This window comes from Myotis myotis, unplaced genomic scaffold, assembly GCF_014108235.1.
Source record: "Myotis myotis isolate mMyoMyo1 unplaced genomic scaffold, mMyoMyo1.p scaffold_m19_p_16, whole genome shotgun sequence".
Lineage (NCBI taxonomy): Eukaryota > Metazoa > Chordata > Mammalia > Chiroptera > Vespertilionidae > Myotis > Myotis myotis.
In genome coordinates this window covers 10,444,746-10,470,012 of record NW_023416320.1, presented here as the reverse complement: position 1 = coordinate 10,470,012, position 25,267 = coordinate 10,444,746, and the positions used below count along the sequence as shown (strand labels likewise).

General features: G+C 38.8%; 1 protein-coding gene across 3 annotated transcripts in view; it reads left to right on the top strand.

The window, feature by feature from the left end:
• Nucleotides 1–25,267, top strand: part of STK3 (serine/threonine kinase 3) — a 226,744-nt gene that overhangs the window by 175,080 nt on the left and 26,397 nt on the right. Inside the window, exon 11 of one of the 3 annotated variants that reach the window (XM_036337847.1) lies at nt 20,239–20,520. The exons of the other annotated variants lie outside the window; for them this stretch is intronic. Within the exon in view, the coding sequence (XP_036193740.1) occupies nt 20,239–20,271 (33 nt within the window). The 3' untranslated portion in view covers nt 20,272–20,520. Of the gene's footprint in view, nt 1–20,238; nt 20,521–25,267 lie in introns of those variants that run through there. 3 annotated transcript variants of the gene reach the window in all.

The following is a 25,267-nucleotide window of genomic DNA, read 5'->3' as shown; positions in this document are numbered from 1 at the left end:
AGCCAAAATTTGAACCTAGGAAATATGACTTGGTTCATTGCAGTTCACCCTGCAATTCAACAGTTATCCTATTACTAAGCCTTTAGTGAGGAGGTTAACTTGAGACATAAAACAAATCTATTAACCAAGAAAAAGAGCAGATAGGTAAATCCTGGTACCGAACCCAATCTGGAGACCATTACAATAAAGTAGGGGTTCAGACATGGGTCACGCAGAGATGCGGGGTCTGTATGAGTTGGCTTTGCCAGAGACAGAGAAGGCTGTTCTGGGCCAGAGAGCTGGTCCTCAAGGAGATGATGCCTACTGAACAGAGTAGCACTGATTCTGATGCAGGGCTGGCCCTGGTTGGACAGGCCTTAGTTGCCAGGCTGAGACTTCCAGCATGTATTTAGCTGGAATCCTGTGGGCGGGGTAGCTAGTGCAGAGTTCTTATCAGGAAGGTAACTTAATCAGGTTTATTTTTTAGTGTCAAGGTGAAGCATAGACAGGAATTGAAGACCTAGGAGGGTTGAACTAAAGACTTGAATTTGTCAGAGTTGAGAAGGCAAAGATAGTAGAATTAGAGGAGAGAGGCTACATTCAAGATATTATCTAGATTAGGTTAGATCATTAGAACAGTCGTGGGCAAACTACGGCCCGCGGGCCGGATTCGGCCCGTTTGAAATGAATAAAACTAAAAAAAAAAAAGACCGTACCCTTTTATGGAATGATGTTTACTTTGAATTTATATTAGTTCACACAAACACTCCATCCATGCTTTTGTTCCGGCCCTCCGGTCCAGTTTAAGAACCCATTGTGGCCCTCGAGTCAAAAAGTTTGCCCACCCCTGATTTAGAATCATCTGGATATAGTAACCAGTTGTGTGTATGGGATTAGGGTAAAGAAGTCTCCTGATTTAGAGGATTATATTGCTGGTGTTGCCATTGAGTGAGATGCAAAATAGAAAAGGAGGGAAGAACACATTTTGGAGGTTGGGTGTGTGTGGGAGTGAGCTAATGAGTTCTGTTGTGGACGTATTAAGTGTGTCATATCTGTGGGACATAAAGCTAGGTAATTGAAAATGTAGGATGAAGCTATGGATTTGGCTTAATAAAGCGTACATGAGAATACCAAGAGAGAACCTTGAAGTAAGGAGAACTGGTTACCAAAAGTAGATTTCTAGGGAATCCCAAATTTAAGGTGGCCAGAGAAGGAGCAGTGGGAAGGGTGATTGGCTTTATCTATCTATGGATATGAGTTGAACCAAGCTTAAGCAGGCAAGTCGCAGCTGTCACTTGAGAATTTACCATGGGTAACGTTTTGTTTTTTTAAAAATTGGGTGTATACAGTCAAACCTTCATTCTTGAAGGTCTCCCATCTCAAACTAAGTTATTCAGTTCTTGAAAGTTGTTCACGGAAGTAATGTCTCCTTGTTGAACAAAAATTTCCAATTCTGGACCTGACAATCCTTTCTTGCTGATACATCATCATAACAAAAAGTGTCTCTCAGGCCACAAAGGAGAGAATTCAAGTTAAGTTTACCTAACTCTTGCTTGTTAACCTCTCAGGAAACTGTGCTGTGAATATTTTTGTGTGTTTTTTGCTTTTGTTGCTGGCATAATGGACAATTAGCATGATTTTAAAACATAAAGAGGCCTTCAAGAGAGCTAATGTTGCTAAGGGTGTGGATGAAACGATGATTGCAGGCAGTTGAAGAGGTAGAAAACTGTTGTTGACTTGGATAAAGGAAAAGCAGTTAGCAGGTGTCAGCATTTCCGAGGTAGGGATATGGGAAAAAGCGAAGATGCTGCATACTGGCCTCCAAAAGACACCCCTGGACCGGGTGCTGAAAGTGATTCCTTTAAGGCCAGGAGGGGGTAGTTCTATAAATTTAAGGAAAGAAGTGTTTGTTTATAGATTAAACAGTGTATTAGACATATACTTTATATAAGAAAGGTTAGAACAGGGAATCATTTGGGGATCTGAAATGAATTAATATAAATTACATTTTTTCTAATGGGAAAAAATGATTTGGTTTTCAAACAAATTGCTTCTTGAACAGCCTTGTAAATTTGAGAATCAAGGTTCCACTGTATTGGCCTATGCTTGAATTTAAACGAATAATTTCAGCTACAAGTTTCTTGTTATCTACTCTTTGAGATTTCATCCTGGCATGAGGGGTTATGTATAAGTATGTAAGCACTTTTTAAACAGTTTCAAGTCATTGAGGATAAACCTGAAACAGCCTTTTCTCCAAACCTACGTTTAACCATGCACTCTCTAACCTCCCTTTCTGTTCCTTAGCTATGCCTTTGGGTAAATGCTACAACTTTCTGGTCACTTTTGGTGAGTAAAAGTCTGAGTAGTCAAAATTTTAATCTCAAATTTGATTTAACTCTCACCTGAATATTCCCTACCCTACATCTCAGAGCAGGCCACTACTACTGGCTTAACGTAATGGGCGTGCTTTCTCCTCTCCTGGGTCTAGCTCTCGGAGAGATGGGGGGGGGCGGGCGGGGGGGAGTATGTTAGAGGAGGGACAGAGAGGCGGAGCTCATCACCTGAACCTGGTCACCTGAAGATGATGTGTCCCATTTGTATTCTGGTTCTAACTGCTGCACAATGTCTCGGCCGATGTCGTGATTTCATGTGGACAGTATGTGTGGTTTTCTTGGATTGTCACTCTTATCCTAGCTCCTTTCTATTCCAGCAATTTCAGTCCCTCTCCAGGCAGGGCACTGGATGCATCTGACCAGCAGCCTTGCTTCTTTCTTTAATCACGGAGCCATGGGAATCCATGATGTTCTGTTTCTAGGGTCTTGGGTAGTATGAGAGGTTCTCCTTGTTCTCTCCTTCCCATGTAGGTCTGCAGGTGCAGGCTACTCCATCAAGCCTCCCATTTGCAGAAATATGTTTTCCCCCACCTCCTACATACATCCAGGGACATATGTCAAGTCTTGCAAGAACATTTTCACCAGGCCTTAAGTCAGATTTGACTGTTAAATAATACTTAATGGCAGCAAAAGAAAATGGCTTCCATTGTCCCTAGCAATCCTTCTTCATTACAGGAGTTCATTCCTTATTAGAATAATGAGTTATCAATATATTTCTTTCATTTTGCCAGTTGCTCCTCTGATTTTGTTATATTTATTTGTAACCTGATCACAAATATATACAGGATTTATTTTAAAGCCTACCACTTTTCTTTTTTTAAACCTTTCTTTGTATTTATTCTAGGTTACCATTTAACAAAATATCTTGATATTGGACCCTTTAAAATTTCAAAGTAGAGAACATTTTTATTAATAAGTGATTTGAATAAAGGTCGATGAGCAATAGATATATTTCAAATAAAATCTTAACAAGTGTTAGAAAAATATTAGATAAATTTCCAAATACATTTTTATCATTAACTTCTGAGTAGAAAAATAGAAATTTTGATAGAATATGCAACATTAATTTTAATAGGTAGATATATTATTTAATGTTGATAAACTTTAGGTTTACTACAATCTTATTAAAAGGCTATTCGCTAATCACAGTAATTCTCATTCTTTTATTTCCCAGTATGTACTTAAATTTATGATCAATTTAAAGTTTGAAAATCTTAATCTATGATAAACTCTAGGCTTAGGTTTATGATATTTTTTTTTTTATACCCTTGTTGCTAAAAGAGCTGTTTAATTACTAGGTGAAACTCTTTCAAATGAAAATTTAAAATATGTTGAAGTAATTTGCCTTAATAAAATAATTCCATTGATAATTTTTTCATTAAATTAACCAGCTTACTAACAGTCTGCATGGTAGTCATCTAAATGAACACAGGGTTCACAGAGTAGCTTAGATAAAACAGCCTAAATATTTTAAATGCTATGAATTTGATTTTTGAATGAAAATACATTTTATATACACACACCCCTATCCTTGATTTGAAATTATAAGCCTAAAATACATATGTTATTACAAAAGGCTTAAAAGTAGAATAAAATTTATATTGATGTGCCAACCTTAAGAGTGCTTAGGAAAACCTTAGAACATAGCCTAAGAAATTGCTATTGAATCCTGTCTAAACATATTTTGCCCAAGTGAAGAGAAGGAAAGGTATTTTCTTCCTATAATTATTTTACTTTTCTCCAAGTTCCCTTTCATCATATGTTGAATCTCTAACAGGTTAGATCATTAAACAAACTTAAAGTCGAAGGTAGGTGATTAGAAGACGTGATTGGGCAAATTTGGGATGGGTTTTGGAAAGCTTTTTATTTTTTTTTAGATCAGTTTCCCTGAGCTTTTGTTTACTCATTTTATAAAGCATGTTAGAATACATCATTAGTTTTTTACTTGAACTTTCCTAACTCTTTTGCATTTTAGAAGAGATCAAGACCATATGGTTAAAATATTTGTTGGAATGCATTTTACAATATGTGTACCAATAATTTTGCTTACTTTAATTTCTGTCAAATTGTGATAGTAATTCTTAGTTTTAAGAATTTAATTTTAAATTCATTTTCTCATATTTTCCCTAAATTATCTTGTTTTTAATTAATCTAATACATAATCAGCCACAACTATTTTTTAAATTTTATAACAACTTTTTTGAGCTTTATTTCACATATTGTACAATTGATCCATTTAAAGAGTACAATTCAGTGGTTTTTATAGTGTATACGCAGTTATGTAGCTATCACCACAATCTATTTTAGGATATTTTCATCATCCCCAAAAGAAACCTGAACCCATTAGCAGTCACTCCTTATTTCCCCCCAAAACGCTCTCCCTCCAGACCTAGGTAACCATTAGTCTACTTCCTATCTCTATGGATTTGCATATCTTGCCATTTCATGTTAATGGAATCACACAAATATGAGCCACTACTGTTTCTTCCACCTTTCTATTAGATAGGTGGTTAAAATAGCAGGATGCCTAGAGTATCTCTCTGACTTAGTATTTTGTGAACTATAAGTACAATAACAGATAATAAAGCATTTAAGCATTTTTAAATACTTAAATTTCTAAATTGTTCTTGTATTTCTTAAAGCAGCATAGATATAACTAGAATTCTGAAATAAAATGTTTTTAAGTGGGCTTTTCAGGAACTTACCTACTGTGGCAGTGAAATTGATTTTCTATATATTGGAAATCAGTTGTACTACATAGATGGTTATGCCCCAAGAGCTTAGTCCATTCCACATAGGAGCCCCGACTTCCCCACTGTTGTTTTTCCTGGGTCTGGCTCAGGATGAGAACTTCCTCACAATGTTCCCTTTACACCTACCTTGCACCGGAACCTCCCTGGTCTCTTTATAGCCTGTTTCAGGTGACCACACTACGTTGGCATTCCTGGACAGTTCTAATGTCACATATTCCATTCCAGTGTCAAATCATGTTATGATTTTTTTATTTAAAAATTTTAATAACTGTATATGTTGTTGGAAAATTTGGCTCCACCCATATTGGACTAGTTAAACTTAATTCAGAGGTAATAAAATCGGCGAGTTTACCCAAGGAGTGTTTTGCAGTTTCCCAGTATAAGTTTTTCACAACTTTTGTTAAATTTATTTCTAAATACATTATTCTTTTTGATGCTATTGTTATGGAATTATTTTTCTTAATTTCATTTTTGGTTTGCTTATTGCTACAGTATAGAAACACAATTGATTTTTGTGTATTGATCTTGTATCCTGCAACCTTTGGAAGTCATTCATTAGTTCTAGTAGTTTTTTGATGGATTCCTTAGGATTTTCTACATACAAGATCATGTCCACAAACTGAGACAACTTTACAATATTGCATTTAAATACATTAACTCAACAGGCATGTATTGAGGACTTGGCTCTGTGTCAGGAGCCGTGCTCCATGTTGGGAGCTTAGAGAGAAAAGGCATGAAGTCTGCTTTCAGGAAGTTTTGCAATCTAGTTAGGGGACAGATCTTTAAACCAATAACCACAATTCAGCATCATAAACACTGATTGAGAGATGTATAAGGTGCTGTGGTAGCACAGAGGAGAAGGGCTGCTACACTGGGGAAGCTAGGAAACATTCCACACAGGAGTTTGTACAGAGTTCTGGACTGCTTTCTAAATAAGTAGCCATGGTTATGATAACTTGTCATTTCAAGGCCACAGTGGTCTTGGATATTTAAAAATTATTGTGTAGTTCTTTAGCTTTAAGATTTTTAGGTCTATCAAAATTTAAGCAGATTTGCATTAATAACAAGACAACACATCGAGGTTTCAAAGTATATACAGATGTTTGATTTTGTAGTAAATCTGTTGCTATAAAAGCATATGATCACATTTGGAAAATTGCTTTTGCATGTCTTGGCAGTTTGTTGAGAACTGAAAACTTTAAAAACTAACTGGTGTTTTGATAGATTAAGTTCAAGGCCACCTTTTGTTTAAATGATGTTTTGTTTTCTGTAATTAGACCATGCTAGGTGAATTAAGTATGTAATTAAAAACAGAAGTTTTGGCTAATTCAGAGTAAATGAGTACAAAATACAAGGTCATTATCCATCTCCAGTGAGACTCCAGATGAACAGTGCACATGGAACTATTTATAAAACATTTTGCATGGTCAGAGCTCCTCTAGGTTGCTGTCCATGGCTTTTAAATTAAAGTGTTCACAGACTCAAAAAAAATGTACCTGTGCTCATCTAAATGGAAAACTGAAAAAGATTAGAATCTAATCTTCTATCCCAAATAAAAAGGTGAACTATTCTCCTCCTGCTTCAAAAGTGAACATTTGATATGATGCGTGGCATTCTGAGTTCATGATTAAAACTCTGATAACTTTTGAGAGCTCTGAGTCTGAGTTGTTTTCATTTTTGCACACCCTGGAGATGTGCAAGTAAAACATCTCTGGTTTAATGTTTCCTCAGGGCTTAGTCACAGAGGGTGCCACGGGATGGGAAATCTGGGAAGAGTTTTAGTTGGAATAGTTTTTCTTTTTTATGGTTCAGGAATGTGACGTTTTTAGAAAACAGGTGTTTCATTTAGTGGTTTGATTTATGGAGAAAATTAGAATTGGTTACTGGAAGCACTGAGCTTAAGCTTCTCTTGAAAATCCTTTTACAATTTGGCTCCTGGTGGCTCTCCAGCTTCTTTCTCACAGTCCTCCCTCTTCTAGCATCACCACTCCTGTTGTGCCTGTTGTATTCAACACTGTATCCTTGCAGGAAGGGTGGTTTAGGCTAATAATCGCTGCTCAACTAATATTTGTTCAGTGAAATATTTGCTGGGTAAATGCTACAGATCTATAATTTAAATTAGATTTAAATTGAAAGCAATGCATGTATTAAAATCTAATCTCTGCTAGACACTTTACTAGGCAATGGTAAAATAAAAATAATAAGTGGTCTCTTATTCTTTATTCTCAAATAGTTTAAACTTAATTAAGACCTTTCTTTCTGGGCATATGTTGTTATAAAATATTTAAGTTACAGAATAGTGCAATAATATCCTATTGATCTGGGACACAAGACCTATTTTTAATTTCCTAACCTAAGCCAGTTAGGTAGTTGGGATGCCCATGTGAACAATTATGATGCAGTAAGGCCATTGTGCAATGGAAGGCTCTTCAAAACTGCAATTGAGAATGTGCAAAGAACACCAAAGTCAACCCATTAAAAGGGGATGCTGTTTAAAAGTTAGCATTTAAACAGATACCTAAAAATGGGTAAGAATGTAGCAGGCAGACAAATGAGAAAATAGTGTTACATATAGCACAGACAGAAGAATTGGGCACAGGATTACATGTTGTTGGAGTGTAAAGTTGAGTGGGAAGTGTTGGGAATGGGAAGGAGAGTGGGCAGGTACACTTATGCGCACAAAGAATTTGAGAGTTTAGCTTGATAACTGAAAGCCATTCAAGTTACAATCAACTGATCTGTTGAAACTAGACTGCAAGGGATTGATATTAGAGGTAGAAAAATCACTAAGGGACTGTCGAGGTATGGCATAATCCAAACGAGAAATGAATGAAGGCACTGGTATGAATGGAAAGGGGCAGTTTGAGAGAATCTCTAGTCCTTCATGATTAGATCCGGGAGGAGAAGGAGGGATCTCAGATGATTCCCAAATGTTTAAATTGAGCACCTAGGTAAGTGATGGTTACATTCGCTAAGGAATAGTGACTTTTTAAGGGGGACTTAGCACTGGATCTACAACCATTCAGAAAGACCTGTTTTTTTTTAGACACAGCCAGAATGGGAGTTCCACAGAAATATCTTTCGGGATTAGAGATTTGGAATCATGGTTCATTTTTGAACTGGTGTAATGGAAGTCATGAATATAGAGGGAAAGTAATCACAGACAGACTGAGATCTGTCCTTGTGGAGCATCAACGGAAGGAGGAATGTGGTGTCTTAGATATTGAGGATGGAAAGCTTTTCAAGAAAGAGGGGAATGTATAAAAAGCTTCAGCAAGATTAAATCCTGAGAGCTGAAAACTGGAGATTGTGTTTGACATTTAGAAGGTCAGTGTAGCCCATCTGTTGTGCTCAGTGGTTGAATGCTGACCCAGAAACCAAGAGATCTCAGTTGATTCTTGGTCAGGGCACATGCCCAGTTTGTGGGCTTGATCACCAGTAGGAGGCAGCCAATCAAAGATGTTTCTATCTCTCTATCCCTCTCCCTTCCCCTCTCTCTAAAAATCAATAGAACCATATTAAAAAGAAGAAGGTCAGTGTTGCCTTTAAGTGAAACAGCCTTAGTGAGATGGTGAGGCCCTAGAGCTAGACTGCTTCAGGGTTAGGAGTAAGTCGAGGGAAAGACGTAGACTTCCTCTAGGAGTGGCTTGTGAAAATCATAGACATATGATGATAAAGGGGAATATAAAGTTGAGGAAACTTTATTTTGGTTTAGTGTTAGATATGAAAAACTTGAGGATTTTTTTTTCATGCTGATAAGAAAGCAGTAATGGCAGGAACTTGAAGACTGAGTAAAGGTAATCAATGGGATGAAGTCTGTAAGGAAGGAGACCCTATGGATAGAAAAACCAAGTCTGGATGGGAAGAAGTGTTATTCTGGGTCAGAACAATTAGGGAATGAGGGTGGGTGCTGGCTTGGGGGTGGGGGACGAAGTAGCAGTTAGAAATGCCACCTAATAATTACTCCCCTTTTCATTTATTAATCCTTCTGCCAAATATCTAGCAATTTCAAACTTAAGACCTGCCATTGTGGGTCTCCCTGAGTTCCCTACCCACCAAAAACAACACTATTTTTAGGATCCATTTATTTAACCACCACACTGAACGTTGTTCTCTTTCTCAAAACTATTTCCTCTGTAAATTATTATTATTTTCAATCTTTTTGCACTTGGTTTTTAGGCCTTTCTCCAATTTCACACCTCTTTTAGATTAATTTAGTTCACTGTGTTCTCTCTCCCCTTCCAACTTACCAGAATTCAGTACAGTGCTAACAGACTCATGACAGCCAGAAAGACATAATTTACTTAAAACTCTATAAATCCTGCTTTTATAAAAAGATCCGTGGGGAATGAGTCAGAAATTGCAGTTTAATTCATTTTTGATAGAGGAAGATCTTTTATTTTGCTTGTTGTTTTCATTTTTACTTTTCTTTCTCATTCTGCTCAGCCTCTCCCACACGGTCCTCTAATTTTCAGTATTGGAGAATTTAGAATTATTTGTTTGCACTATTTAACAATTAAGCCTTTGGAGAAGGAACTTTATAAAAATTCAGTAATAATAAATGGATATTGTGATTTCACCAAAGTCATGACTTAGTCTTTTAGAATATAATCTTTTTGTCTTAGCTAGTAATTTACTCTCCCACCCTTTTTATTATCGGTTCTATTTAAAAACTTTTTATTTCAGGATGCACTTGAGTGCTATCTTTTATGTTTTGTTAAAGCTTATTAAGTGGAGGTCAGCTGAGCCTTAATTTTGCTTGTATATTAAAAATAACCTGACCGGTTTGGCTCAGTGGATAGAGCGTCGGCCTGCGGACTGAAGGGTCCCAGGTTCAATTCCAGTCAAGGGCATGTACCTTGGTTGCGGGCACATCCCCATTAGGGGGTGTGCAGGAGGCAGCTGGTCGATGTTTCTCTCTCATTGATGTTTCTAACTCTCTATCCCTCTCCCTTCCTCTCTGTAAAAAATCAATAAAATATAAAAAAAAACACACAAAAAAACTTTTATCTAAAAGATGAGTAATTTAAGTAGCATCTATAATAGAAGCATCTATAATGAATGTTTTAAAGTTTTACATCATCCCACTCCCCCAGTTGCTCTCTATCATTTAATAAAATTCCAATTAATATTTCATTTATTCTTATTCTTTTTGCTAAAACCGACAACATATATCTGAAGTTTTCTTAGAGGAATAAACCAAACAGACATTTGGTGGGGAAAAAACAGTATAATGTGAATTACTTGTGTGAGTGGCCATTAAAACATTTCCACAGCCACAATAATCAAACAGTAACACTAATTTTAAAAAAGAAAAGAAAAAAATGGACTTTTTAATGATTAGGAAAAGAGATATTTAATGATATCTGTTATTAAATGTGTTAGCTGAGTCGTCTAGGTACACAGCTAAATGTATGGGAGAAATTCCATATGGATTAAAGGTTAACTGAAGTAAAAAAGTAATGGGGAAAACTTAGGTGAATATGTATACAATCTTGATATGGGGGAAGGCTTTTTAAATGTATTATAATAATAAAGGCAGGAACTACTTTTTTAAAGGGTTTGATTTTACTACATAAAGATTTCAAGTTTTTGCCCAACAACAAAATCAACTAAATTGAAAGGCAAATACATTGGGAAGAAGTATTTATAATATGGTATCCACACCCTTAATATAAAAAGAGCTCTTCCAAATTAATGATAAAAAAAATAATTCCTAATATTGGGCTGAAAAGGGGGGTAGCACATGTGAATTGAAACTTTCAAAAGAGCAACTTGGCCAAATGTATCAAAAACTTTAGAATGTTTTTAACTCCTTTACCCACTTCTAGGAATGTCATCGAAGAAAGTAGATATATGCAAAAGATCATTTTAAGGGTATATTTAGAGCATTGTTTAAATAAAATTGCAAACAATTTATATGTCTAGAGACCCACTCCCTGAATCTCCCCACTCCCTATCCCTAGGGTGCTGCTCTCATCTTCAGAATTGAAGGTGGAGGCATCTCCATCCCAGGAGCAGGATGGAGACAAGGAGGGAAGGGGCGTGCCCCAGCCATCTTTTGAGGAAGGTGCTCGGAAGTTGCCATATGGTACTGCCCAGTACTTAGTGTCATGGCTATCCCTCGCTGCAAGAGACACTGGGAAATATCTTTTTTCTGAATGGCCACTACCTACTTCTCTTTTGCATTTGCATCTGTCATTTCTTAGTTTAACCCTTATTTGGAGGGCACGGACTCATTCTGTCTCTACTTCCACACTGTATCCATTCTGTACATCACGTAGGTGAGTTTTGACTCTTTTCTCATACCCGGGAGCTGCATATCTACCTTTAGTGTCAGTCATTAAATTCCCTGTCAGAGTGTTATTCTTGAGACATGATGCGTTTTTCCTACCCAAATATGGGAAATTAGTTGCAGTGCCTAGCAGATGAGGTTATTGCTACTAAACATTACCAGCTGGTTTGTAACATTTGGGAATAGGAAAAGAATCAACTCTAATTCTTCTGTCTTCCTTTCCATTCCCTCCCACCCAACCCAAGAACTAGGAAACTTTGTACTGCGTTGTTCAGGAAAACTTCAGAACATGGAAGGGCCATTTTTTATTTAAAGAAGCATGTTTGTGCCATATATGATAGGCCAATATTTTATCTCCATAAAACTGCTACACGTAGGTCATCTGGTGAAGCCATGGCAATTATCTAGCTTGTCTTTAATATTTCACAGAGGTCACCCATTAATTGGTCTGGGCCAGAGGAGAGAAAGAAGGGTGAGGGGACTCTCATCTTTTTCAGTTTTGTAACATTTCCCTAAAATGATTCAGTGCTAGCTTACCTGTCCACAGAGAACCTCTAGTATTTCAACAATTATGCCAAAAGCTGTACCAATTCTCCATGGCAGTGGCGCCAGGCGGCTGGGGGAAGGGAGAATGTCCCCGACCGGCAGCCGCTAGGGACCCTACTAGTGCCCGGCACTGGGTTTCATACTAGTGTAACTATAGATAAGCATTATGGGCCGTTTGAGCCCAGGGATGTTTTCTAAGCATGGTTGTTTTGGACAGGACCAAATGTCTGCTAATTGCCTAGTTCCAGTGCCTGTCCCCCAAGCATGGTGATGTGCTGAATCCTGAATAATAGGGTGGAGACATGAGCATTGTCTTCAGATACGTGAATAACGGTCATATGGCCACAGGATTATGTATGTTCTGTGGAGCTCCAGAGGGGGCCACTGGTTAGAAATGAAGGCAAATTTTATTTGTTTATTTATTATTTTAATTAAATCTTTATTGTTCAGATTATTACAGTTGTTCCTCTTTTTTCCCCCCATAGCTCCCCTCCACCCAGTTCCCACCCCACCCTCCTCCCTCACTCCCCACCCACTGTCCTCATCCATAGGTGCACCATTTTTGTCCAGTCTCTTCCCGCATCCCCCACACCCCTTTCCCCCCCAAGAATAGTCAGTCCACTCCCTTTCTATGCCCCTGATTCTATTATAATCGCCAGTTTATTCTGTTCATCAGATTATTTATTCACTTGTTTTTTAGATTCACTTGTTGATAGATGTGTATTTGTTGTTCGTAATTTGTATCTTTACCTTTTTCTTCTTCTTCCTTTTCTTAAAGGATACCTTTCAGCATTTCATATAATCCTGGTTTGGTGGTGATCAACTCCTTTAGCTTTTCCTTATCTGTGAAGCTCTTGAAGGCAAATTTTAACTAAATGTTAGAGGAGGCATTTTACAGCAAATAAGACTAGTCATAAATGGAATGGGATGCATTTTGAAATAGTGATTGGCCATCACAAATATTCAGATCGAGGGTTTTGACGGAGACGGAGTAAAATAGTAGAAAGTGCCGGACTTGCAGGTTGCAGACATCAATTCTAATTTTTTCCTCTGCGCATTGTGCTTGAATTTGCTATTCGAGTCTCTGGTCTTTCCTCTCCTGATGCATTAAGTGAAGGAGTTGAACTAAACCACCTCAAGTTCTCTTGCCTTTTAGGTGATGTGTGGTATGTGCTCATTAAGTGTTTGTCAAGTGAATATCATACATAACATATTCCCCCTGTGTTAATGCCAATGCCACATCCTTAATCTTCCCAGCTCAAAGTAATCTTCCCCTGCTGTATGCTGTGTAGTGTTTTATCTGTATCTCTCGCCGAATTTAACACTTTCTACTTTATAGTGAACTTACTTATAAGACTTTTGGTGGCACGGTCGGTATCAAATTCATTCTTGTATCCCCCACTGTACTTTACACAGAGTATTCAGTAAACATTTGTTGAATAAATCAGTTAGAAAACATTACCTGATATATGAAAAAATTGAGGACAACATCTTTGCAAACATGTGTTCTCTTTCTTTAGGAAGGTTATTTTGACTCTTAGTAGCAGACAAATCCCTGCAAACAGTCTAAACAAAAGTGTATTGTATGTGTTGCTTGAAGTTAAATTAAAACTTGTTTAGACAGGGCATGACACTGACAGTAGCCACCTCCACGCAGCTTCACCTGGAAAAAATCTGAGCTGCCACCTGGAACTCGTTACATTCTTTCATTTGCATGTTGCTGCCTTTACATTGTATCACTGGGAATCTAAATAGTATCTGGCTTTCTTTCAGATATTGTTTCCTGAAAAGGTATTTGCCTAAAATTCATTCATATTCCTCTAATCTTTCTTCCTTTCTCCTTCCTCCCTTGACCCCACTTTTTTTCTACCACTTTCTCTTGACTTTCCTTTCACCCTCTAAAATTCACATGATGCACCATGTCCTAGGAGTTTATTTATACTGTAATGTATATGGTAAAGTGGAGAACCTGGTAATTCAAGGTGAAAAGAAAACACCCCAAAGTTATAAGTAGCCCGATTCAGATATCACCTCTATGAAAACTTCCTGGAATCCCTTCACCATTTTGACATAATCTTTAATGCCTTTACTAGTACACTGTCTGTCTTTATATTCCTGTGTTTGATCTTACTTCTAGTACAGTACATTATATTATTGTAGTTTTAGTTGTTCATATAATCTCCCCAGCCAGATAAGGCTACATTTTATTCTTCTTTATACTGTTATATATTGTTGGATAAATAAGTGTATGGATATGATTTAGCCACTCAACTTCCTGTGTTTCTCCTATAGTTTTTTCCACACAGGCAGATGCATTATTCCTGCTTTCTAGTTGAACAACCTGTGGCTTATAGGAGTTAAACTTGCTGGTTCCAGAAAACAAGCAGGTGGAGGAGCCAGAATTCAAATCCCAGGCCTTTGGGCTCCCAAGTTCTTCATCTATTTCATTCTGCCTCCAAAATGTGCCTTCCAGTTTCCACTGCTGCAGCCCTTCATCAGCTCTGATCAGTTCTTTATTTCCTCCCTCGTAGAGTTTTCTTATAGTACCCTCTTCTGTCTTCTCACCTCTTCTCATTCCACCGCGTGCATCATTATCTGATCATATCATTTCCTTTGAGAAATCTTTGATGGCTCCTCACTTCCTGTAGGATAAACACTGAACGTTTTGGTGTGTAATTCCTCTGCTTCATGATCTGCCTTATTTTCCACTCCTGCTTTCACTGTGCCCCCTAAACTCTAGCCTCATTCCTACCACTTCACTAGTGTCTGCAAGTCCTTGGCAGCATCTAGCTTCTTTGTTGTGTGTCTTTCTGTGTTATTTTGAAGCACCCTTCATTCCTGTTGTACTAGTTGAAGTTCCACCCAGCTTAACCCGATCCCTTCTATTAAACCTTGTCCAGTTTCCCTTGGGAATTAATCTCTTTCTCTATGTGCCGATTTTGTATTATGTTTGTTTGTGACTATATATGTTCTTGTGATATTTTGGAGCCCTTTGAGAGTAAGAACTGTCTCCAGCTGACTGTTTTGTGTGTGTGTTTTTTTAGCTTTGTACAATAATTTGATTATAAAACATACTTCACAACACTTTGGATAGCTAAGAAGATTCTGGCTTCTAGGACAACAATAATGGCTCTGTGTAAAATTCAAGCTGACTGGTTGAATGTGGGTTGTCTACTGGCCTGCTATTAAAGCATTGGATTTAGAAATAAAATTCTTCTACATAAATCAAATGACCAGGCTTGCTTTTGCCAAGAATACTAGAAAAGATTAGATTTATGTTATTCTGCAATATGTATGCTATATAGTATATAGTTTGTGTATCTGTGCATGTATATATATATATGCATTATACGTATTCACATATGAAAAAGAGGATCCTAAATTTTTAAATCTTATATTTCCCATCATGTGAAGTATTTTTAGGTTAATTCTTATTAATTATACTAGTGAAAATCTAGTTCCAGTGTTATTTTCTTTGTATTTACTTTTTTTTTATTTTTATTTTTAATCTGAACAATAAAGATTTAATTTAAAAAAAAGAAGTTAACGGGGTAACAATGAGAAATTCTTAAGGTTTCCAATGAAAATCAGGACAAGAAAAATCATTCCAATTATAAAGTACACAGATGCCAATTTGTGGTATTCCAAAGCTTCATATTCATATTAAAAACTATAGGTGTAAGCAGGAGAACCCCAATCGTGGGCTACCTACTTCATGAATATAAAGCAAAATATTTGCCACATTCTGATGTCAGTCACTGCATTGTAAATTCCAAACTACTGAGTGGAAAATACAGAGGCTTGAAAGGCTGATGAGGGACAGGATGCTTTACATGCTGTAGTTCCACCACTGCCAAAGGAATGGCAGCTTAGAAGATAAAGTGAAAAACCAGAGGAACTGGAAATGAGAAATGAAAGCAATAGAATTAATTTTTCTAAGTTCAGTTATCAATGCAGCCTGAGGAAGGTGTACTCTCTCCACGTTCAGAGTTCATGCTGATTCTGCATCCTGGGTACAATAAAGTCACTGGTATTGCAATATACCTCTTAATTATTGCTGGGGTCCAACCCCAGCAGGTCTCCCCAAAGGTGTGGACAGAGTCGGCGAAGAAGGAATAACACGGAGACAGCGTTCAGTTGATCAGCAGCCTCGCCAGGATCTCTAGCCAAGTTTTGGTCAGGATTTCCAGCGAAGTTCTGGTTAGGATCTCCAGCCAGGTTCTGTGTCCATGTTCTCTTGCTAGGTTCTCCAGCCAGGTTCTCCAGGTTCTCCAGCCAGGTTCTGTAGCCATGTTCCCTCGCTAGGTTCTCCAGCCAGGTTCTATGTCCATGTTCTCTTGCTAGGTTCTCCAGCCAGGTTCAGTCACCAGGTTCTAGTCAGGTTCTCTTGCCATGTTCTATCCAGGTTCTGTAGCCAGGTTCTGTCTCTAGGTTCTTCAGCCAGGTTCTCTCGCTAGGTTCTGTCTCTAGGTTCTGTGGCCAGTTTCTCTGTCCAGGATCTTTTGCCATGTTCTCTCGCTAGGTTCTGTGTCTAGGTTCTGTGTCTAGGTTCTGTGTCTAGGTTCTGTGTCCTGTTGTCTTGTTACATCTGTATTTATTTATACCAGTTGATTCCAATCTTACCAATCTCTATTCCAAAGGTTAGGGCGTTTCTTATCTCCATTCCAGGGAGTAAAGATGATGTGGCTTAAGCATGATTGTTCGTAGTTAAAGTGATTAATTACCTGCCTGGCACTTAGTTAAGGGGTTTTATTCCCTCCCTAACTTCAGGGGAAAATCCCTACCTGGGGAAACAACCTTTCTCAGAGAGGTGACCTTGGTTAAAACACATAGTGCCAAGAAGGTGAGCAAACATATTAAGAACAGTATGCCATATATGCCAGGTCCCTAGAAACAGCAAGGGTGGACCGGCTCCTGGCAAATTCCCCCTTTTTTATTTTTTAAAAGCAGGCATTAAAAAGAAAAACCCCAAATGCTCTCTTGTATCCATTTTAAGAGTAGGATTGGCATTTTCCGCTATTACCTGAGTCTTGATCTATCACCCCAGGGAGAGCTTGCCAATCCTGCACTTTCCCGGGGTAGAAAGGCTGCAGTGGGGTTAAGGATAAGGCTCCTTGGGCCTACCTCCTCCCATGCCTTTACATTTACCTTTCCTTCCTCAGAAAAGCATGGACATACTTCTTGTATAAAACGTTCTGTCTGACTGGGAGTAACCTTAATTCCTCTGCTAGCAAGCATATGTGTTAAAAGATCAATACAGAGTCTTATTTCTTTAGGCTCAGTATGGCACATCTTCTTAATCTAAAGATCAATACAGAGTCTTCTTTCTTTGGACTCCGTATGGCACATCTTCTCAATCTAAGAATCAATACAAAGTCTTCTTTCTTTGGACTCAGTATGGCACATCTTCTCAATCTAAGTTCTGTACTATCCACCTTCTTACCCTACTTATTCTCTATAGGGGGGTCTGCAGTACCCTGGTGGAGTCCTATCCGTCCCGAGTGTGGGGTTCTCAATGGGAGGGAGGGGGGCTTACCTAGGGGAATCCTGTTCCAAGGGTTCCCAAAGTTGTGGACGGAGTCAGCGAAGACTATCCACTCTCGTCCTACGGTGGAGTCCTATCCATCCCGAGAGTGGGGCTTACCTAGGGGCCCCTGTTCGGGCTCCAGATGCTGGGGTCCAACCCCAGCAGGTCCAGGGGTCCCCAAAGGTGTGGACAGAGTCGGCGAAGAAGGAATAACACGGAGACAGCGTTCAGTTGATCAGCAGCCTAGCCAGGATCTCTAGCCAAGTTTTGGTCAGGATCTCCAGCGAAGTTCTGGTTAGGATCTCCAGCCAGGTTCTGTGTCCATGTTCTCTTGCTAGGTTCTCTAGCCAGGTTCTCCAGCCAGGTTCTATAGCCATGTTCCCTCGCTAGGTTCTCCAGCCAGGTTCTATGTCCATGTTCTCTTGCTAGGTTCTCCAGCCAGGTTCAGTCACCAGGTTCTAGTCAGGTTCTCTTGCCATGTTCTATCCAGGTTCTGTAGCCAGGTTCTGTCTCTAGGTTCTTCAGCCAGGTTCTCTCGCTAGGTTCTGTCTCTAGGTTCTGTGGCCAGTTTCTGTCCAGGATCTTTTGCCATGTTCTCTCGCTAGGTTCTGTCTCTAGGTTCTGTGTCTAGGTTCTGTGTCTAGGTTCTGTGTCTGTATTTACTTTATAAAAAAGCAAACAATATAATATGGTGAAATAGTTCATTCACATGGAAGTACATACATTGGTATAAAAAGTTCATAATCTTGCATTTTTATATTCTAATTTGATGAGGACTGTTCACTCTTTGCCTAGCTAACTGTTTTCTACCCTCTGAGACTAGTCTTAAATGTACCTCCACTGAGAAAGTTCCCCCTCCCCCAAGCTATATCAGTAGCACTTGCAGTTGCTTTTTTGTTCCCCTCTGGCAATTGTCACACCCAGCCTAGCACCATACCTAAAACCTAGTAGACATTCAGTAAAGGTTTGTAGAATGAATAAGCAAATGAAAGAAGTTAGCAATTAAACGTGTCTGTGTGTGTATGTATCTGCCTTCATTAAAAGCAAAGTGGCAGGTTTGTATGTATAGATCCACAAGGCTGTTTATGATACATTGTCTTGTGAATAAAAACAAGTTATAGGACAGAAAAATGCTTCTATTTTTGTAAAAATGTTTGTGTGGGAGTGTATGTTGGGAGAAGGTGTGCAACAAATCAGTTTTCCGTGGTGGTGAGTTATATGGTTGGAATGGAATGGAAAGTCAGAAGTGGACTTTTAAAAAAAGATAAAATATATATGTGTGTGTGTGTGTGTGTGTGTGTATATATATATATATAAACATATATATATATATATACACACACACACATACATATATATGTTTAAATTTATTTTTAGGTAAAGAGAAAGAGAGAGAGAGAGAGAGAGAGAGAGAGAGAGAGAGAGAGAGAGAAACATTGATGTCAGATCAATCTGGTGCCTCCTGCACACCCCCTATTCGGGATGGATCCCACAACCCAGGCGTATGTCCTGGCATCAAACCAGTAACTTTCCCTGCACGGGACAGCACCCAGCCAACTGAGCCACACTGGCCCAGGCAGAAGTGGACTTTCACTAGTACATTTTTGTATTGGATTTTTTTAAATAAATGTTCACTATTTTTGTAATTTTCAAGTCAACAATTAAAATATTTTATTGCTTCTGTTCAAGTGCTGATATTTTAGTGTCAAACTAAAACTATTTTTAAAGACAAATTTTTGCGTTTACCCCCCAATTTCTGTAGAAAAAAAATTATTTTCTTTGTTTAAATGTTTCTTGGTCCTTTTGGAAAACTGTAGGACTTGAAATAAAGCGGACTATAAGTCTTTAAGCCATGATGGCACACGTATTGGGAAACTAAATCTCATTCAGTCTCTTAATGTTAAAGGTTAGGTCAGTAGAGTCAGTTTTTAAAAGATAGTAAGGAAAAAAAGGTAGTAAGAAACTGACTAGTTTCACTTAACAGAATCTTCATTTCTCTGGAGCATCTTACCCCCTGTTTTCAAACACATCCCTGGGTCCTCTTGGATGACTTAATTCCATGCCACTGAGCAGCTGGCCTTGATGATGGTAAACTATCTTCTAAGCCCAGGCCCAAATGAAAGTACCAATTAAAAATACCTAAGATAATTAACCTCACCCTTAATTAAATTGGTTATCTCACCCTTACTTCCTTATCTTTTTTAATGAACCTGATAAATGGTCTTTCTAAAACAAGGTTCGTTGAGGCTTCAGCGTCTTGGTTATTTTAGGGTTGTTCCTAAAATTTTTTCACATGGTCCAGCTGCCAGACAGATTGTACATAAGTTTCCTGCAGCATTTGGCAGGCCTATGTATGTACCGCCTTAAAAACAATTAGAATTGATTGATTTTGAAATTTGTGATTGCTTTCTAAAGTTTTCTTCCCTGATCTAAATTTACTTTGGAAAAAAAATCTCCACAACAGAATACATTGGCCTATTTTTGTGCCAAGACTTTCAGGGAAATATTTTATATGATTAATATTGTGTGGCTAATCTGCTGTAAAAAATCAATTTTATCCATTTTAACTTACGAGAGCATGGCCATCCTGTGTGAACTGTTTAAAGAGCCTATGACTTCAATAATCCAAATTTAAGTGTTTGTTACTATATGTGTTATATTAATCATGTCAATTAATATTGGGTCACACTTCTTTTTAAGAATTGAATTATGTTTCATCAGTGGATTCATATTTTTTCATTCCAGGGCTCTACCCCAACCTTGCCTCGGGCAAGCTGAAGTTAGTAGACTCTGGACTTGGCTCAATGAATACATAGTGCGTGGTACCAGGCCGTTTTAATAGGCCTGGATTCAGTTAGAACGCTTCCTCCCTATCTGTCTATCCCTTTAAAACCGTTTATCCTAAAAGATTTGTGTTCTGTCTCTTATTAATAGTCAGAAGAGAAATAACATTATAAAATCTGTATGATGCATTCCATCCAATTCAAACTTTTTAATAAAACATTGGACCATTTGTTACTTGGTGAGTACATTATTCTGAAGGCTTTCATGTAAACACTTTGGGGAATCAATAAATAGGCTTTGTAATTCCATACAATACTCTATTATCCTTAGAGTTACAACACCTCACAAATAACATAACTTCCACCCTGGGAATAATTGACTCACCATGGAGGTCTGGCTCCTTGTCTCATTAAATCTTCTGGAATTGCTGAGAGGTGGCTAGCAATTATTCTTCTCTGTTTGACATCTGTGGAGACTTAGGCACCAAGCAGTTAGAGGTCATGCACAGAAGCTCTACGGGTGGGGGGTGCTGTTTGGATATTGGTCATTGAGTCCCTGCTGAGCAATGTTGAGACTTAGCTCCTGAGGACCATCTCAAAAGGGGATGCAGTGACCTAAATGCCAGAAAAGTGTCTTCATGAGCCATTAAAGGCATTGCCAATCCCTGCCCTCATTTAGAAATTTATACACACACACACACACACACACACATATATGTATATACATATATTTCATTTCTATCTTTATATAATTCCTTCACAGGATTCATAAAAGCAGCTGTCTCTTATTTGTCATTCTTATTTTAAATTTAATGAAGAACACTTTAAAAGAATTGTAAATTGTTTTTTTTTTTTTTTTTTTATTTTCTTTTTTTTTTTTTTTTTAATTTTAATTAAATCTTTATTGTTCAGATTATTACATTTGTTCCTCTTTTTTTTCCCCCCATAACTCCCCTCCTCCCAGTTCCCGCCCCACCCTCCGCCCTCACTCCCCACCCACTGTCCTCATCCATAGGTGCACGATTTTTGTCCAGTCTCTTCCCGCATCTCCCACACCCCTTTCCCCCCCAGGAATAGTCAGTCCATTCCCTTTCTATGTCCCTGATTCTATTATAATCAACAGTTCATTCTGTTCATCAGATTATTTATTCACTTGATTCTTAGATTCACTTGTTGATAGATGCATATTTGTTGTTCATAATTTGTATCTTTACCTTTTTCTTCCTCTTCCCCTTCTTAAAGGATACCTTTCAGCATTTCATATAATCCTGGTTTGGTGGTGATGAACTCCTTTAGCTTTTCCTTATCTGTGAAGCTCTTTATCTGACCTTCAATTCTGAATGATAGCTTTGCTGGATAAAGTAATCTTGGTTGTAGGTTCTTGGTATTCATCACTTTGAATATTTCTTGCCACTCCCTTCTGGCCTGCAAAGTTTCTGTTGAGAAATCAGCTGACAGTCGTATGGGTATTCCCTTGTAGGTAACGGAGTTTCTTTCTCTTGCTGTTTTTAAGATTCTCTCTTTATCTTTTGCTCTTGGCATTTTAATTATGATGTGTCTTGGTGTGGTCCTCTTTGGATTCCTTTTGTTTGGGGTTCTCCGCGCTTCTTGGACCTGTAAGTCCATTTCTTTCACCAGGTGGGGGAAGTTTTCTGTCATTATTTCTTCAAATAGGTTTTCAATATCTTGCTCTCTCTCATCTTCTGGCACCCCTATAATTCTGATGTTGGTACGCTTGAAGCTGTCCCAGAGGCTCCTTACACTATCCTCGCATTTTTGGATTCTTTTTTCATTTTGCTTTTCCGGTTGGGTGTTTTTTGCTTCCTCGCATTTCAAATCATTGACTTGATTCTTGCGCTCCTCTGGTCTGCTGTCGGGAGTCTGTATAATATTCGTTATTTCAGTCCGTGTATGCTTAATTTCTAGTTGGTTCCCCAATATAAGATCGAGGGTCTTATTAGTTTTCTTGTAGATCTCATTAAGTTTATCGACAGCTTCTAAACAGTTCTTGAGAGACCTTAAAAGTGTGGTTCTGAACTCTATATCTTCCATTGACAATTTTGTCCTGTTTCTTTGTCTCCGCATTTTGTTATGCTTCCTTGGTGCACCCCCTAGTGGTCTTTGTTCGCAGTCTTATAGTTAAATCTTGATTGTTGTAGCTAATTCCAGGGAGGGTTTGACCTCCAGGCCAAGTGGCTATGAGAATCAGCTGTGTCAGCAGTGAGAGAACTTCTGTCCTCTAGGGAGGTGCTAATCTGGCGTTTGCCTGAGGCTATCCGGCAAATGCCTGTGTGCAGGGCTTGGGCGGGGCGGGTCGCACAGGATCAACAGGGTGGGCCGGAGAGAGCAGTTATGGCGGCTCTCAGTCCTGTCCCCAGGGGCTCTGCCTCTCTGAGTCCCAGCACCCGCTGCAAAGCTCAGAGAGAAAGCTGCACTCGCTCTGACCGAAGCCAGACAGTCCCGCTTCTCCCGTTTGAGTCTGGGTCCCTAAAGACTCGCCTGTATCTGGAGCTCAGAGTCTGCGACTCCCTCCCGATTGAAAACGCCAACCGCGCCCTCCGCCGCCAGCCCGCTCCGCGCACTCTGCACCTCAGAATTTGACTTCAGCACTGCGCCTCCTCTGAGTGTCCGCATGCGTTTCTCTTTCCTCCTAGTTGTAGGACTTCCACTCAGGCAGCGTTCCTGTGGTTCTGGGTGATGTCCCTTCCGTTTTTTGGTTTCACTTTTGAAGTAGTTGTTCAAAGCAGCAAACTCCAGCGTTAACCTATGCCGCCATCTTGGTTCTCCAAGAATTGTAAATTGTTTTTGAGAACATTTAGTTTTGACTTTAATTGCTCTTAAGATTCAAACTCTCTGATTTATTTTTATTGAGGGAGCAATAATGTTTTAAAAGTATGTAACTTGCCTGGCCAGTATGGTGCAGTGGTTGAGCATCAAACCATGAACCAAGAGGTCACTGGTTTGATTCCCCGTCAGGGCACATGCCCAGCTTATGGACTCAATCCCCAGTAGGGGGCATGCAGGAGGTAGCCAATCGATTTTTGTCTCTCATCTACGTTTCTATCTCCCTTCCTCTCTCTCTAAAAATCAATTTTTAAAAACCATATTTTTTTAAAAAGTATATAACTGATCTGTAAGAATCCTATACTATTTTATCTTCAGGATTAGCATGTCAAAAATATGCCTGTCGGGTGTTTTCTTTTAAAGCTCTTTGGAAAGTTGAATGGTATAGATGAAGTGACATTAGTATATGTTTATGTTCATTTTGAAGTGTTGAGATGGGACAGGCAGGAAAAACCTTGACTTTGAATTTCTCATGACCTTTTAAGTAAATCTTTGATGCTAGTTCAAGGGAAGTGTGAGGAATGTGTGGAGCTAGCTTCAGTTGAATAAATATTACACTTCAGTGACTTTAACTTTTTTTAATGTGGAAGGACTGGGTGACAAGCACAGGAGAAACATGACTATCAAAACTTTATTCTATTATTTAAAAAATACCAAATGTATTCAGACCAATAGTCCTTCCAGATGATGTTCCCTTCCTTACTCAAGCCGGCAAAGACAGGAAACGGAGACTCAGTAACTGATGATTGTACAACATTTACTCCCTATCCTTATGGATTTCCCTGCCTTTGAAGGAGGGGACAGGGGAGTTTAAGGAAGCTCTTTATGTATTTTCCACTCATAGTGGGTTATATTTGGCAACAACCAGTGGATCTCCTTATTGTTCTCTCTGCTGCCATTCTTGCCTGTCCTGCCTGAGCCAGGCTGTCCTGTCTGAGCCAGGCTGGCTCGCTTTAGATGTAGCTCGGACTCTGTCTCTCTCCTGCTTAAAACACACCAGGGCCTTTCCAGCACAGAAGAAAGCCCGAGGTCTCACTGTGGTCTGCTGGTCCCATCCATGTTTTGGCACCCAGCCACCTCCTACCACTCTTCTTGCTCACTGAGCTTCAGATCTACTGTCCTCCTTGTTCACCTTCAAGTGAAGTCAAGTTGACTCCTTCCCTGTGACTCTGCTTGGCTGACATTGTCGGGAATGCTCTTCTTCTCACATAAAATGGACTATATTAAGTCTTTAAGCCATGATGGCACACATATTGGGAAACTAAATCTCATTCAGTCTCTTAATGTTAAAGCTCAGGTCAGTAGAGTCAGCTTTTAAAAGGTAGTAAGAACCACCACCACCACCTCCCCCCCCGCCCCCATAAATTCTGGCATCTTTTTATCCAGGCAGATATTCCAGCAGTAGCTGTTGTATATCAAAATCATGTGAAGTTCATTTTCAAAATATATAGCTGGTATCCTGATACCTCCCTCCCAACCAGATTATAGCAGACAGAATATGGAGGAAAGAGAGGGGAGAGTATCTATAATAATCTATAATAATAAAAGTATAATATGCTAATTAGACCAGATATCCTTCTGGATGACCTTCCAGATGAAGCCCGGGCTGCAAGGGAAGCCCGGGTCCTGGGTGCTAGAGGGAAGCCAGTGCCGGCAGCCGGGGGAAGGAAGGTCTACTCTTGCACAAATTTCGTGCATCGGGCCTCTAGTTTTGAATAAAGCTCTTCCAGCTCATTGCCTTCCAACTTTTTTAATTCACTGTGGGAATTTTTTAAAAGTTTCAAAATAGTGCAATAAACACACATTTACCACCTCGCTTGAAACAGATATTAACGTTTTGCCATATTTGCTTTAATTTTGTATATGGATATATTTTCCCCCAGCCAATTGTGATGCAAGAGCAAATCTGAATCTTTGTCACAAATGGAGAATCTCTGACTAGTAGGTGAGTCCTGTTTCTCTGGGTTTCACCATGCAGGAGGGGAGACAGTGGTGGGCATACCATAGTTGGATCTCTTTCTTGGTGTGTGTGCTGGTCAAGATTTTATAAAGCAGTGATTTATAAACCTTTGTCATCTCATGGCACACAAACTAATTACTAAAATTCTGTGGCTCTCCAAAAACTTTTTTTTTTTTTTTTTTTTTTT